This window comes from Falco biarmicus, chromosome 6, assembly GCF_023638135.1.
Source record: "Falco biarmicus isolate bFalBia1 chromosome 6, bFalBia1.pri, whole genome shotgun sequence".
In the NCBI taxonomy this organism is placed as follows: domain Eukaryota; kingdom Metazoa; phylum Chordata; class Aves; order Falconiformes; family Falconidae; genus Falco; species Falco biarmicus.
Window position 1 is genome coordinate 10,205,777 of NC_079293.1, and position 14,746 is coordinate 10,220,522.

The 14,746-nt window shown below is 37.0% G+C and overlaps 2 protein-coding genes across 6 annotated transcripts in view; one reads left to right on the forward strand and one right to left on the reverse strand.

The window, feature by feature from the left end:
• The window catches only part of IMPG1 (interphotoreceptor matrix proteoglycan 1), a 66,839-nt gene extending 64,521 nt beyond the window's left edge, over positions 1-2,318 (forward strand). Inside the window, exon 19 of one of the 2 annotated variants that reach the window (XM_056344631.1) lies at positions 560-2,318. The gene's annotated coding sequence lies outside the window, so the exon portion shown is untranslated. The remainder of the gene's footprint in view (positions 1-559) is intronic. The other variant, XM_056344632.1, reaches the window with a different exon arrangement.
• Positions 2,319-3,052: 734 nt separating this feature from the next.
• Positions 3,053-14,746, reverse strand: part of MYO6 (myosin VI) — a 118,640-nt gene continuing 106,946 nt past the window's right edge. For 2 of the 4 annotated variants that reach the window (XM_056343565.1, XM_056343563.1), the window contains 4 exons: positions 13,925-14,056; positions 10,374-10,400; positions 7,907-8,125; positions 3,053-6,481 (listed from right to left, as the gene is read on the reverse strand). In XM_056343565.1, coding sequence (XP_056199540.1) covers positions 6,282-6,481; positions 7,907-8,125; positions 10,374-10,400; positions 13,925-14,056 — 578 coding nt within the window. In that variant the 3' untranslated portion in view covers positions 3,053-6,281. The remainder of the gene's footprint in view (positions 6,482-7,906; positions 8,126-10,373; positions 10,401-13,924; positions 14,057-14,746) is intronic. The other 2 variants (XM_056343566.1, XM_056343564.1) reach the window with 1 other exon arrangement.

Sequence of the window (14,746 nt, forward strand, 5' to 3'; positions counted from 1 at the left end):
CAGAGATTTAGTGCTTCATTACCAGGATCACAGAGGAAAGAACACCTAAAATACCACACAGAGATGGAAGTGGTGTGCTCTTAGTTTGAGAATGCCAGGCGTCGGGTTTTATACATTCACAAGTTCGCATGGCACAGCTGCCACGCTTAGACTTAAAACTATGCATAGAAGCTGAACATCCCAAAGATCATTTTATCCCAGGTCTGCTGTGTGACGCTTGTAGATACTTTAGATATGACTTCTTTTCTAGCACACTGCACTGTAATTATTTTAGTCAAAAACATGGTCTTCAGATTATGATGGTATCAGCGGTACTTGCTTGTTATTTCACACAGAAGCACAGCACTGTTACACCACGAAGGAAAAATAATAACTTTACTCTGAACTCAGTAACTTAGTATGTAAAAAATAACTTCAGGATTAACTCAGTTCTTCTTACAATGACCTGGACATTATCTCAACAGATTTTAGTGAGGCCTTGCCTATTAGCAGTAGATAAATAATGCATTTTCAAATTCACAAAAGCTATTCAAATGTCTTATGAGAGTTTCTCTTACAGGTACTCAAAAAAGGAGGTCTTCATTATCCAAGACTGGACTTCAGGTTGATGATGCATATGGAAAATATTCAAGGATTTCTAAGGATATAACATTTCAGCTTTAAAAACAGTACACATTAAAAAAAAATTGTTTTATTAAATAAGAACAAGCTGACCATATCTAAAGTTTGCCTAGTAAGAAGTCACCAGTGTTAAGATGCTTGCATTAAGCATCCAGTGCTTACACACCTGAACTGTATTTTTATTTAAGGGCTGAGTGCTAGAAATAGATTTTGCTGACAAGTGACTTTTTTCCAATATTGTATGTCGCAACCATTCCGATAAAAATGTCAGGGAAACTTTATCACATTCCTCTACCTTTTTATGAACCTTCCTTACACACACTCCTGTGACTGGCAGACACGGAAATAAGACCTGTCATTGACCAAAGGCCACATTAAAAGCATTTGGGAACGTTTTCATTCTCTCCCTGCAATGCTCACATTGCAAACCACACAGAAGCTGGGATTATTTTTTTTTAACCGTTTCTATGAACATCAGATTCCTATTTTTCTGCTAGCAAACACATTATGTACACATATGTACACATACACTTCACTGCTTAACTTCTGGTTAAACTGCCAGGTTATCCCAAAACTTCAGACCTTTTGCTGAGGCACAATACCTGCAGTTTCATCTTTTTAGAACATGAGATTTAGGTTCACGAGCACCCCCCGAGGCAAGCAGGTTACAGTCTTGCCCGTAAGTGCGTACACTTTAAACTCAACATACACACAAACAATTTTTAGAGGTTATTATTAGTGTTTGTAGAAGAAATCTAAGCAGACAATGGGTGGCCATTAAGTATTTAATAGGCTTAAGAGTTCATGCTCTATGGATCCACAATCCTGATTCAGGTATGAGCATTACTTTACCTTGAACATCTTTTTCTTGAGTATATCTCCATCTATATGCTGCACCTGTGTATCATATCCAGGCACTGTTTGTTGCTCGGTGCATATCGCAAGTTGTACTTACAGCTCAAACTGAGCTTCTGCAACATTCACGACTACGCTGGACGACAGCTCCTCATTCAGATGTGAAACTCTCATGTATTCAGGACAGTAGCTGGTTTTAGTGACAATTCTTTTTACTTTGTACCACACAGTTACCACAGCGAAGACCGAACTTTAGTTTACCTTATTACGTACACTCAAAAGAACTGTTTATGAATTCCAAACAATTAACTGCGCAGATTTGCCTGCAGAACCACCAAAACTGGTGATTGTGTACAAATGAAGGCAATGCACCAAGAATACAAGGTTGAGTTTTTACAGCTGAAAAAGTATTTTTACTTACTTTATTTAACTAGGAAAAAAAAAATATAAAAAAGAAACCTAAGATGTGGTTTTATAACACTTCAGAATAAAACTCTACTTTAAAAGTACTTCTTGCAGGGCACCAGAAGTCACCCCTGCCAACAAATGTTAGCTTTTCACTATTGCTCATGTAAGTTAAGAATGCATTAAGAATGCTGACAGCATTCATTTTTTCCATTACAAATGTATTTTTGTATGTGTTTAGTACATTTCAATTCATGCTAGTTATCAATAATCAGATTAAAAAATAAGTGATTTTAAAATGTGTATTTTAATAATGATTATTCATTATTGTATTTATCACTCTCAACTATTAATTACCAAATATATTTGCTGGACGTAAGCCTTTTGTATTTCAATAAAATATAATAAAAATATTTACTTGAAAATTTCACAGAGAATTGAGCTGGTATTTAATCTCACACTAAAACACATCATGTTATCTTAAAACTGATGTAAAGCTACAGCTGGAGATGAAAGCCATAAGGAAAGTGAAACAAAATTGCATCTCCTAGATATCAAAGTCTGAATTATTTCACTCTTCTTAAATTAAAAAAAAACAACAAACAAAACCACCAACCCAACAGTCTGATTTGTCCCTTAAGACAGGAAAGTTTGATAACACTTTTTATAAAAAACCAAAACAAACAAACAAAAACCCCCATAACTAAAAGTGACACCACATCTCCACCCCAAACAAAGCTTTTCCTGCAGCCCACAAACCTGAAGCATCAGGAGTGGTTTCACTAGTCACCAAATGTTATATCTAAAATGGAAAAGATGCAAACAGTACACAGCACAGCAAACGATAAATACATTGGAAGTGATAGCACTATAGGTTAAAAAATAGTAATAAAAAGATACTTGTTTCAACAAATACTGAGAAATGACGTATGAGACATAAATGGTAACAAAATCAGGATTTTTTTAATATCAGGATGTTATTTTAGAGGAACACTTACCTTAGAAAATAAAGACCAAGCCTCTACTAGAGTAGCTTTAAGCACCATAAACATCTGATAGAAAAGCACCAGACAGTTGCAGCACAGAACTCCTTTTATCCTTCTCATAACTTAATTTACCCTTACTTATTATGCTTTAAATCTTTAAAGACAAAATGGTAATGAGATACAACTGAGATTTCAACATGGAATGTATTTATTTTTTAAAATTTTCAGTACAGTATTAGGAGGTAATTTAAATACTTTAAATAAAGAATGTAGAGAAAAACCCAAAGGATGCAACTAAGTAAAGAAAAACAATCTTATCAGTGGATGAAAGACAAGTATTTAATGACTTTGTGATATTCGAAGTAGCATTCTCTAGAAAATTCATATTCCTGGGTCACCTAGTCAGGAATGTAGCCTAGCACGGTGATTCTCTTCCTCTCCTTTGTTTTGTGGAGTGTTTCATGCAGAAGAATTCAACTATAACGGACAGCTTCACTGAGAGGCAGGAACATTTTTTTTTTTTTTAAATCAAACACACAGAACCAAGCCAACATGCTTACCTCATCATTTTGCTTCCAAAAACAATTGAAATTTTCCTCTATAACCATAGATCAGAAGGGCATTAAGCAATACCGCAATCCTACAGATCAATCCCCTCTTCTCCTTTTTTATTTTATCTCCAAATCCACCAACAGTATAATTATCTGACACGGTAGATGGGACTACAGAAACAATTGGCAAGCAGCTGAACATTGTCTGACATGTCAAAAAAAAAAAAAAATCTGAAATGACTTGAGAATTAATTTTGTGCACAAAAAGATCAGTAAAAGTAAAAGCAGATGCTGCTTTTGCTGAAAAGAATTTTTAAAAAGACAAAAAAGCAAGCCTGCTACTGTGCAAACGGAAATATCCTGATGTTTTGAATGCATCTTCTGCTTGCCTCAGGCATACCACTGGAGCAATGCAGAGAGGTGGGAACATCTCATTTGAGAACATCCAGCCACCAGTTCCTCTTCCACTATTTCAAAGTCAATTTTATTTTCCCGACAGGTCATATTTTTCAGTAATTTAGTTAACAAGCATTCTCATACACCCCATTCTGAAAAATAAATTTTCTTTCTGATGCCAGGCCAGGACATCCTGGCATAATCAAAGGGACAGACTGGAAAAAAATCAGTTAATTTTTAGTTCCCCACAAGTACGTTTACACATACATACACAAAAAAAGTTAAGCATGTATATGTGTATATACATATACACATACACTTAAGTATTGAGGTTCTTTGCTTACCATGTTCAGTCTCAGATGACCTCTTTTATATTACCCCCCCCCCCCCCTCTCTCTCTCTAAACTGAGACAGAATGTGTTAAGTCAAGAAGCTAAATCCAGATAGTAATAAATACAGGGTAGGGCGTCTCAGCCCTATCAGTTCAGTGATTTTTGTTCCTTGTATTGCATGAATGACCATAGCTTCTTGCAGTGCCAAGTTTCTAGAGGCTGGAAGTTCTGAAACTTTGGTTCCAATTCATTCACCACTGTACAGGTTTGCACCAAACTTGCTAGCCAGCAGTCTGATCCACCGCTTTTGCCTTCCAGCCAAAAATTACTGCTTCAGTGAAGGATTTGGGTAAAAAGAAAACATTTTCTCATTCGCAATCACATGATGAAAAAGTAAGAGTAGGTACACAGTGGAAGCTGAGATTCCCTGATGCAGTGGACTCATATGGAGTTAATGTGTTAACCAAATATCTCCACATGTATTACAGTAAGGAGTGCATTTATAAGAAGCAAACTGTGGCATGCAGCCGCAACCCAAGGTCAGCAAAGGTGTATGCATCAGGAGCTCTCTCTTTCTGTAGCCTTCTTGCTACAGAGCCGTATCCCTTGAAAGTTCAATTAAGTGTATCTATGCATTTAAAAAAATAAAGCTTCCGAGAGGTTTCAAACTGAGTAAACAGTGAAGAAATTATTTTATAGCTTAAGCAAACTTTATCAATTCATAGAGCAAGGCTTCATTTTGAAATCAGGTTCAGTAAGTAGTTAGATATCAAGCTACTTGTATTTCAAAATCCTATCAGAGAGATAATAAATAATCAAGTTTACTTTGTTGATATAATGGCCAGCACAGTGAAACTGTGTTCACATAAGTGAACAAGATGCATCCTAAAACTGCGAGAATTTAATAGTTCCCACCCACAAAACCTCCCAAAAGAAACTGCTTAATATGGGAACAGTTATAAGCTATGAAACTTGATAGAGGTGATTAAGGTAAAGCTCAGTGTCTGAATCACTACCATATTCCAGTATACTAAAAATTGTAGCTATTTCATCAGCACATAGTATTAGGATGATGCATTATATTACTGGACCAAGTTTTTACACGGTCTAACAAAAGGTACAGAACTTATGCATCTTTTTACAATTAAAATAAACAGGATATCTGAGGCTCAAGCCTCAATATTCAGTGAAGTTATACCACCACCAAAAAGCTGAACACATTTCCCTTATGCTATCCTTAATCTTACATGCCTCCAGATACAAGTCTTGGACAATTTTGCATAATATACTGAAATTACACTAGCTGGATAAACAAATTGTCCAAACATTCCTAATGGAAACCTGGTCAGAACAATAAAGGTCTAAAGGAAATTTATACTTAAAGAGAAAAAGAAACTAAGGGAGAAGTGGTATAAGCCCTAATGAGCAGTACATTCTTTGAGTACCTCCAGTATTACACGGTATTGACATACATGAATGCTCTTCTCTGAATGTACAGAAAACCCCTTCTCTTAAACCAAGACAGAGAATGCATTAAATAGGACTTTATGGGTCTCAAGTTTAGGAGGATTTCCCATCAGTTTCTGAAAAAGTCAGTACAGACACTAACCAGCCTTCAAATCAGGACATAAAAATGTCTCAGATTATATAAAAGTATACTCCAACTTCTCCGAAACAGAAGTCAAAGCTAAGGCCTCACAATTCCAGTTATTAGTAACAGCATACCCTCTTTACTAGGGTCACCACTAGAAGCCAACTATTCAGTGTTTTAAAGAGGGGACATTATAAAAAGGTGGTTGCAATACAGTTCTTTGTAATATGTACCCAAGTACAGACAAATTGCTTAGAAGAGTTATAACAGAAACTGATAAGGAAAACGCAACATATAAACAAAATGCAACAAACTACACTGAAGTTTCTTCAAGGTCCTCATACCTAGTGAAGGCCACTACACAAATTAAACATCATAAAGTACAAATTAACAAACCACATGATTAATAAAATCTGTTCACTTTATATTAAACATCTCTAATACGATTCTAGAATGTGTACGTCCTCTGTTGCGCAGAGGAACTCTTCCCTTTGTATCATGGGCAAGGGTTCTCATCTCAAACGCTACGGTGCAAAATGACCATTTATTTCAACAGGTTCTGCAGCATGGCTGTAGCGTACGTAGGACGAGCCTGTCTGCTTTCAATTGCATTTTGAAGATACTGGATACCTCCACAGCGCTCCCAAATTTCTTCAAACTGTCTCGGCAAAATTTCAGCACCTCGCTTTCGAGTTAAACCAGTCTCTTCAAGATTAAGCTCACACATATCCATATCATCCTTACCTGGAACGGCAAAGGGGAAAAGAAAAAGCTCTTACATCATCAAAGGTCCCATTAACAAAGATTAGATCTTTGTTAATTATATTTCCTCTGTCAAGCTCTAGTTTGTTAATACACCAGAGTTTACTGGGAAATCAGTCCTCAGACACAGATTATTTTTGGGTTTGGGTTGTTTTTTTTTTTTTTGTGTTACATACAGAGCAGAAAAGCACTATCAGAATAAAGTAGTATCAGATGTTGCAACTGACAAAATTGTCCTTAAAAAGGGAGCAAAAAGGAACAGAAAAGATCCGCATCTTGATACAGTCTCCTTAAATCCACTACGGGATGACAACCTGCATTTGTTTTACACACACTTTCAGTTTTGCAGTGAACTGCTGTTATTATTTAATTTGTTTAAATGTAGCAAAGCAACTAAGAACTCAAGACTTGATCAAGTAGCCAGTATTCTTAATCTCTCGACCTCCCATGCTAAACAATGTTTCCCAAATGGGACTGACACAGAGAATCTAATGAAACGATGAGTGCAGCTCACACACTGTATTTTAATCATATTTTTTAAACGCAATCCACTGAATGTGGTATACATGGTAGCAATGCTATTTTTAGCTATGGGCTTTGACACCGAACAGGCAAGCTGTATAAGGAATTCTATTAAAAATAATCAGCAGAACACAAATGAACTTTTGATGCTAGTAAAGCATCACTACGAAGCTAAACAAATTGGTTATGGCCTTTTCTGCAGTCCCCAAGCTAAAAATAAAAACTTGAAACACAGAACTGTAAACAGCATTTCTCCAGTGTTTTCTCCCCCTTTTGTTATACTCCAGTAAAGGACACATCTCATTACCAGATAAATCTCTACCTATCCATTGCCACGTTTAGTTTTTATTTTAAATGTTTAAGATTAAAAAGCTATTCTCCCATACTAGGCAGCATAAACATGGTAAAAGCATCAGTTTGCTATTAGCACTTTACTATGGAACGACAGTATATTGTGTGTGCAAATTGTTTTGATACAAACTGCTGTAATTTTTCAAAGCTAACTAAAACCTAATACAATGACGACTAGAACTATTCCAGATAAATTGTGACTTTTTATCTTCACGCTGTTTTGAGTTCGGTGAATCATCTGAGGACACTCAGTGATAAAACTATTTACATTTGGATTCCCACTCTGTCTATTATTTCCTACATTAAAGTACATGTACAAGTAAAACACGTGACCAGTTATATTTCCAACTGATATTCTGTAACATTTGGCCACCATCAACAGCCGTCCCAAATCCTCAAATTCTGCCCAGACAAGAACTGCTGGTGAAAACAAGACAACGCAACTTGGGAAATTTGTATCATTACCCTCTTTTTCTGAAGTTAGTTATCAACTCTGACCCTTTTCAACACTTGAATTTTGCTGTCAATACCAACCTGCTACAAGGAGAATGGGTGCCTTGTCAGGATGAAGTTCCATTTGTCGAGCAATCCATGGCCCATCAAAATGCGCATACCACCAACCCTTCTTCTTGTTCTGGGGATCTTTGTACTGGTCCGCAGGACGGATGAAGGGAATGCGGAAGTAGCGCTGCTGCCTGTTCATTTCAATCTCTTGTTGCCTGGCTGGTAGCTGGGCTGTCGAATTCTGTTGAGCTAACACACAGGGAAAAAAAAAAGCAAACAAAACAAGTAGAAAACAAGAAAGATGTATTACGACTTGCTTGATAGTAGCGAAGGAAAAAAAAAAAAGGAAAAAACCAAACCAACCAAACACCGCCCCCCAAAAAAACCCAAACCAGACCCCCCAAAACCAGAGATTCTCTCTGAATACAAGGTCATCTGAAGTCCAAAAAACCTGAAAAGTACTCCCATCTCATAAAATATGCATTCTTTTAATCACTACAGCTACAACACTGGTGAGGAAAGGCTCACATTAACTATTGTATCTATAGGTTACTCTATAGGTTGCTCAGTGGCATCAGGTACATTTAGACAAAACAGAGTAAGTAAAATAACACATTCTGCTTTAAAATCAGTATTTAGGTAAAACTTCCCCATATAAAATTGCTTATCAACAGAAACATTAATCAGCAACTGCCCTAGTTCAGTCCATTTCTTTGTAAAACAAGGTCACAGTGTCACAGCACAAAGAAGCATTTTCAGTTACAAAAATGCAAAGCACCACTTGAAGATTTTTGATAGTCAACACAGAAGTGTGTATAATACTGTTAGAAATGAATAATTTGTTAATAGAAACATTGACAACAAATTGCTTATTACAAACTGCCACCCCACATAACTTTCTGCCTAGATTTGTGTGTACTGAACTCCAGCATTAGAACTAGTCTCTGGCTGCTTTCTTTTTAAAAACAATTTTTCAAAGAAATTTTTTATGTCAGACCATCAAGATCAACAGACCGAACTCTAGAGGAGACAAGAGTTATACGAAATCTTAAAGCTTCCTATATATATATATATATTAGTATACATTTCTTGTGCAGTTCTGGAGTCCCTCAGAGTCCCACACATTTCAGACTTGGGAGAGAAACTTTCTTTTGAATAAAAGCATATACTCTCTATGTTAACTCGTCAACTGACCAGCCTTCTTAATTTTATGTATACACTGTAATAATCAGTTTAGAATAGTAAATACTCTTATAAGCAAGATCTTTTCCTTTAATAACTGCCTCCTGTAAAATTACAGATCCTATTTTAGTGGTTTACAATATCACTGTTACATATATCCTGTTTAAGAAATTCTGATTGTGAATCTATGTCACCTCTACAAAAGAAAATCAGTATTAACAGTTCCATGTTTCAGCATAAATGGAATAAACAAAAATGTATTCCTTTTTCTTTTCCCATTGTCTATTAAGCAGCAAAGCTAATTTAGAGCTAAAATTTGATTAAATAAAAAATTACAATCTCTTCTAATTATGTATTTGTTATGAACAAGACTAATAGACTAGCAACTGCACCTTGAAACTCATTTCACTTAGATTCAAGCAAAAATAATTTTTCTAAATGTGAAGAGCAGAACCTTAAAAAAAAAAAAACATACTATACAAATCATATCCCCTATTTTATTTCCATGTCTACATAAACAAAGAGGAGAAAAACAAGAGATTTTAATAGGTGAATGCCACTTTTATACACCAACTCTGATAAAGCATGTATTTTACAAGGAGATATAGTTCACAGTTTATAAGAGATTAATTCTATTTTCTGCAAATTGTTTGAACATCTATCACAGCAGACCAGTGCTTTAGCATCATCTAACACTTTTTTTGCACAGAGTGGTAACTGCTAAGGCTTATGTCTACACCTATGCATAGCTCAATCCAAGAGGAAATCTACAGGACAGAAATGCTAAGCAGCCAGTATAGCCTCTACTTTTCAGTGCTATAGAATTGTAGTTCTTTATTCAAAAGAAACCATCACCTGAATGTTAGTCTGTGTGCTAGGAAAATAGTCGTTATATTAAGTTGATTCCAGAGTTTTGCTACAACAAAAAGCCATGTGCAGACAGTAAAAAATATCAGAGCAAGCACAGTATTTCTTGGGGGCCTGGGGAGGGGAGGCGGGGGGGGGGGGGGGAAATAGGGATTATACCTTCAAATAACCTACATAAAAAGGTTATTTCATTCTCCCTTCCCATGACTGCTCAAATGGATAAGAAGGATCTCATGAAGATCAGCAGTAAAGTACGTTCATATATTACTAGAGTAACATATAATTACCATCAGCTGAATAACGTTGCCAAATTGTAAAATAGAATTTTTTTGAACAATTAAATTATATGTACAGGTGTAGCAAAACACTGGATTAATTAATGTTAGTACAGATCTCTCAAGTGTTCCTATTCTTCAAAGTTAGCTTAAATAATCATCTCCCCACTTACTTGAGTTGCTCAAAAATGGTGCAAAATCTGTGAACAAATATTACATGTTGAACAAAACATAAAATTGCTGATCCTTTATAAGTTATAGTTTCATTACCTCAACATTTTTCATCAATGCTGAAGACAGACAAATGGAAATTCTAGTTAAAAAATAAACACAGATGTTGAGCTAAATATTTCTATTCATTTTCTGCTCACTGACATATATAAAATGTCTCCTCAAGTTTCATAAATCTCCAAATACTTCTATCTTCAGGATTTAATTTTGAAATCGATTACTTCAATGATTTGTGATACCTGTTATAAAGCCTTGGTTGCACACATGCTAAGCACAGACTGCCATAACAAATCTCCTATCTAATTAACATAGTACTTTTTAATTTTTGACATTTCTGTTAAGGAAAAAATTTCCAGACCTCTATTAATACCGAATCTGCCTATTCCAATAATAATACACAAACCAGTGGTTGGCTTCTATACTGAATGTATAAATTTAATTAAAGGATGCCTGTAAAATTACACTACATCAGTGAAAAGGTGGAAAGATAAAACTACATAATTTGAAGCACACATCCACTGACATCTGAAAGACTTTTAGCTTAAACATCTAAGAAATCAGAGTTCCTTCTTACTACCTTCTCAGATCATAGTAATATATAGATGTGAAATGCCCATATAGCATAATTATTTGCAATAGGAAGAATTACTTCCCGCATTCATGAGAGTTCCTGACGGTCACTATCAGTGACTTTCTCTGAACAGCAACATTCTAACTTCTCTTCGGAAACATGAAGCCATGTTTCAAGAAAAAATAAAAAATGCAATGAAAAACACTGAAAGGAATGCTGTAAACGTCTATCTAAATGTGAGGAGAACATGAATATTCCAAGCTTTATTTGCACAAATCCAAATATTTCTCTGCTCTTTGATACTTTCCATCAGCAATGCTATGCATGAATATTTATTTTACCCATTTAGCTTCAGACAGAACTTGCAAGCTCAAGTTCAAAGCAAAATACCACTTTGCAGAAGTGCTTCAAATGCCTTTTCCTGCTATTTCAGTCATAAGCTTTCTTAGAGCACTTAAAACTGCATTACTAGGTATGGACACAAGGACCCCTTCTTTGATAACATCTCTTCCAGGGGCTGAGATTTCACCTACCATATACCTGTACCAAACGTCCCTGAAAAACTCACAATTCTCAGGTAATGCTATAAGCAACACATAACTCAGGAAATGAACCAAGGGGAAGGAGACACCTTTGTATAAGGACTAACATTGAGAATAAGAAGGGCATCCATATCCCCCATTGCTCAGGACAGTGCTCCAATCCCAGGCTAATGGGACTTTGGGGAGAGCACCTTCTTGACATCTTCTCTTTCCTTTGCCTCTCCCATTACCTGTGTGCCCAGGAACACAAAAATCACAGAACCAGAAGACTGCACGAAAGATCTGACTTTATTGTACCATTTGCTGTGATCCTGTTAATTTCGTAGATTCCTTTTATAACAGATGATCACTGGACTTTTGGGGTGGAGTGGCACGAAAATAGTAATAACAAACTCTGCAAGTATCACTCCAGAAACTGGGCACCTGATTTTCAGGTCTGCCGGTGATAAACATGTGGTAACTCCTACACCGTCCTGTTGAATTTAAAAGGCAGTCACTTTCATTAGTGCGCTGTTTGATGATAAACATCCATGTGTAAAATCAGAATGACACTCTAGAAAGAAAGCAGGGACTATGCAAAGTTTATCATCCCATAATAAAAAACTGCAGTATCAAGACCCATAACATTTTTATAAAAAGAATGTAACCTGAAGTCTACAAGGCTTACAGTGATGTAAATGGGAAAATTATTAGCACATTTCAAAAGGATCTAAATCTATGTCTATATATCTATATCTTACAAAAGAATAAACCCTTATCACCAACACTTTTTGTTTTGTCTGGCCCCAAATGTAACAGGGAATTATGTAACAGAGCATAATTCCTTCCAATCTTGTTTTTCATAGTACCAAAAAAAAAATCACAGGCAATTCCTCATAGCTGGACTATTTGAAAATGGCCACAAGTGGTGTTCCCCTGGGCCCAGGATTGGGGCCAGTTCTGTTTAATCTCTTTTATCAATGGTATGGACGAGGAGACTGAGTGTATCTTCAGTAAGTTTGCAGATGACAGCAAATTGGGGGGGAGTGTTGATCTGCTTGAGGGCAGGAAGGCTCTGCAGGGGGGTCTGGACAGGCTGGATCAATGGGCCAAGGCCAGTTGCATGAGGTTCAGCAAGGCTCAGGGCCAGGTCCTGCACCTGGGTGACCACAACCCCACACAGCGCTACGGGCTTGGGGAAGAGCGGCTGGAAAGCTGCCTGGTGGGAAAGGACCTGGGGGTGCTGGTCAACAGCCGGCTGAACATGAGCCATCGGTGTGCCCAGGTGGCCAGGAGGCCAACAGCATCCTGGCTTGTATCAGCAACAGTGTGGCCAGCAGGACCAGGGCAGTGACTGTCCCCCTGTACTGGGCACTGGTGGGGCCCCACCTCGAATCCTGGGTTCAGGTTTGGGCCCCTCACTGCAAGACAGACACTGAGGTGCTGGAGCGTGTCCAGAGCAGGGCAACGGAGCTGGGGAAGGGTCTGGAGCACAAGTTCTATGGGGAGCAGCTGAGGGAACTGGGGGTGTTTAGTCTCGAGAAAAGGAGGCTCAGGGGGGGCCTTATCGCTCTCTACAGCTGCCTGAGAGGAGGCTGTGGGCAGGTGGGGGTTGGTCTCTTCTCCCAGATAACAAGTGACAGGACAAGAGGAAACAGCCTCCAGTTGCACCAGGAGAAGTTTAGATTGGATATTAGGAAAAAATTCTGCCCAGCAAGGGTGGTCAAGCATTGGGACAGGCTGCCCAGGGAGGTGGTGGAATCACCATCCCTGGAGGTATTTGAAAGACGTGTGGATGTGGTGCTTAGTGACATGGTTTAGTGATGGCCTTGTCAGTGCTAAGGTAACGGTTGGACTCAATGATCTTAAAGGTCTTTTCCAACCTAAATGATTCTATGATTCTTACTATTTTTAGAATTTCTATGCTAACCTTACATATAACTCTCTGTTCTGAATTTTCACTATCTCAGAAAGCAACATTTGTAATTATGAGGTCAGAACTGGTATGAACAACCTCAAAAATGAAGTCTCAAAAGTCTCAAAATGCAAACCACGGTTTCTAAAATGAAAAATTAAATTCCTTATTCTTAAGTAGCACAGCAATGAATACTTAGCAAAAATGCCAGCAACTGCATCAGCAAATCGAGAACTACTTTTAACAGATGTGAGCTGGTATGAGAAAAAGTTTCAGGGAAAGCTATTCAGCTGTAGAAGTATTCTACTTTCTCAAAGTATTTGCCAGTTCCAATCCTTTCAAAATATTTACCTTAAATCAATATAAAAATACTCTAGAAACCCAAGAATTTCTTTCAACCTAGCAATGCCAACATTCATTCTAGAAATGTTTTCTTTAGAATACTGTCACCAAAATTATTAGAAACACAAAATTATCTCTCCTCACCATAGTCTGTGACTGATTTGGGAGCACGCTGTTCTGTTTCTGCATTGCGTTTCTTGTTCTTGGATTTCCAAGCATGATATACCTTTAGCCTCCTGTGAAACTCTTCTCTGCAAGCTGCCAACAGTTCGATATCTGTCACAAAAAGAAGGAAGACATGAACAAAAAGTCAGAAAAAGTATTTATGCAATGCTTTTCTATATTGACAGGTAAATAACTGTAGATCACATTGTAATACTAATATGTTATAACAAACCCTCGTTCTTTGCAGCAACAGGACCTGTATTTTATGGCCCAGAAAGACTCTCAGAGTGCTATATATCCTTTTCTCCCTTAGTGAGAGTAGTCCCCAAAGCAGCTGTTCTACTGTGAGATTTGGATCAGTGAAATGTTACAAACAAAACATTCAATTCACTAAATTTGGCTGTTAACAGTATCACAAGCCAAGCAGTAAAGAAACAGATCAAGTTTCACTGCTGAACTTTATTTCTGCAATTTAAAAAAGGAAAATCAGCAATTTGACTGCTCAGACCTGGGGTCTTTTTTCCACTTTCATAAATATATTTTAATTTTGCTGAATTTCATGATACTAAGAGACTGAATGATTGCATGGCTTCTTCATTAGCCACCTAAGAGAATCCAAACTGGTTTCACTAGGAACGAACACATATTATCACCATGTATTACTGCAACACCTATTCAGCTGAAAACATTGCTCCAGTCTTGCATACATAAAAACAAAAGAGGAGCTAACTTTGGGTTTTAAATACAAATAGAGAGAATGGGTTTATTTCTAATTCCTACATCCAGGGAGACATTTTGAGT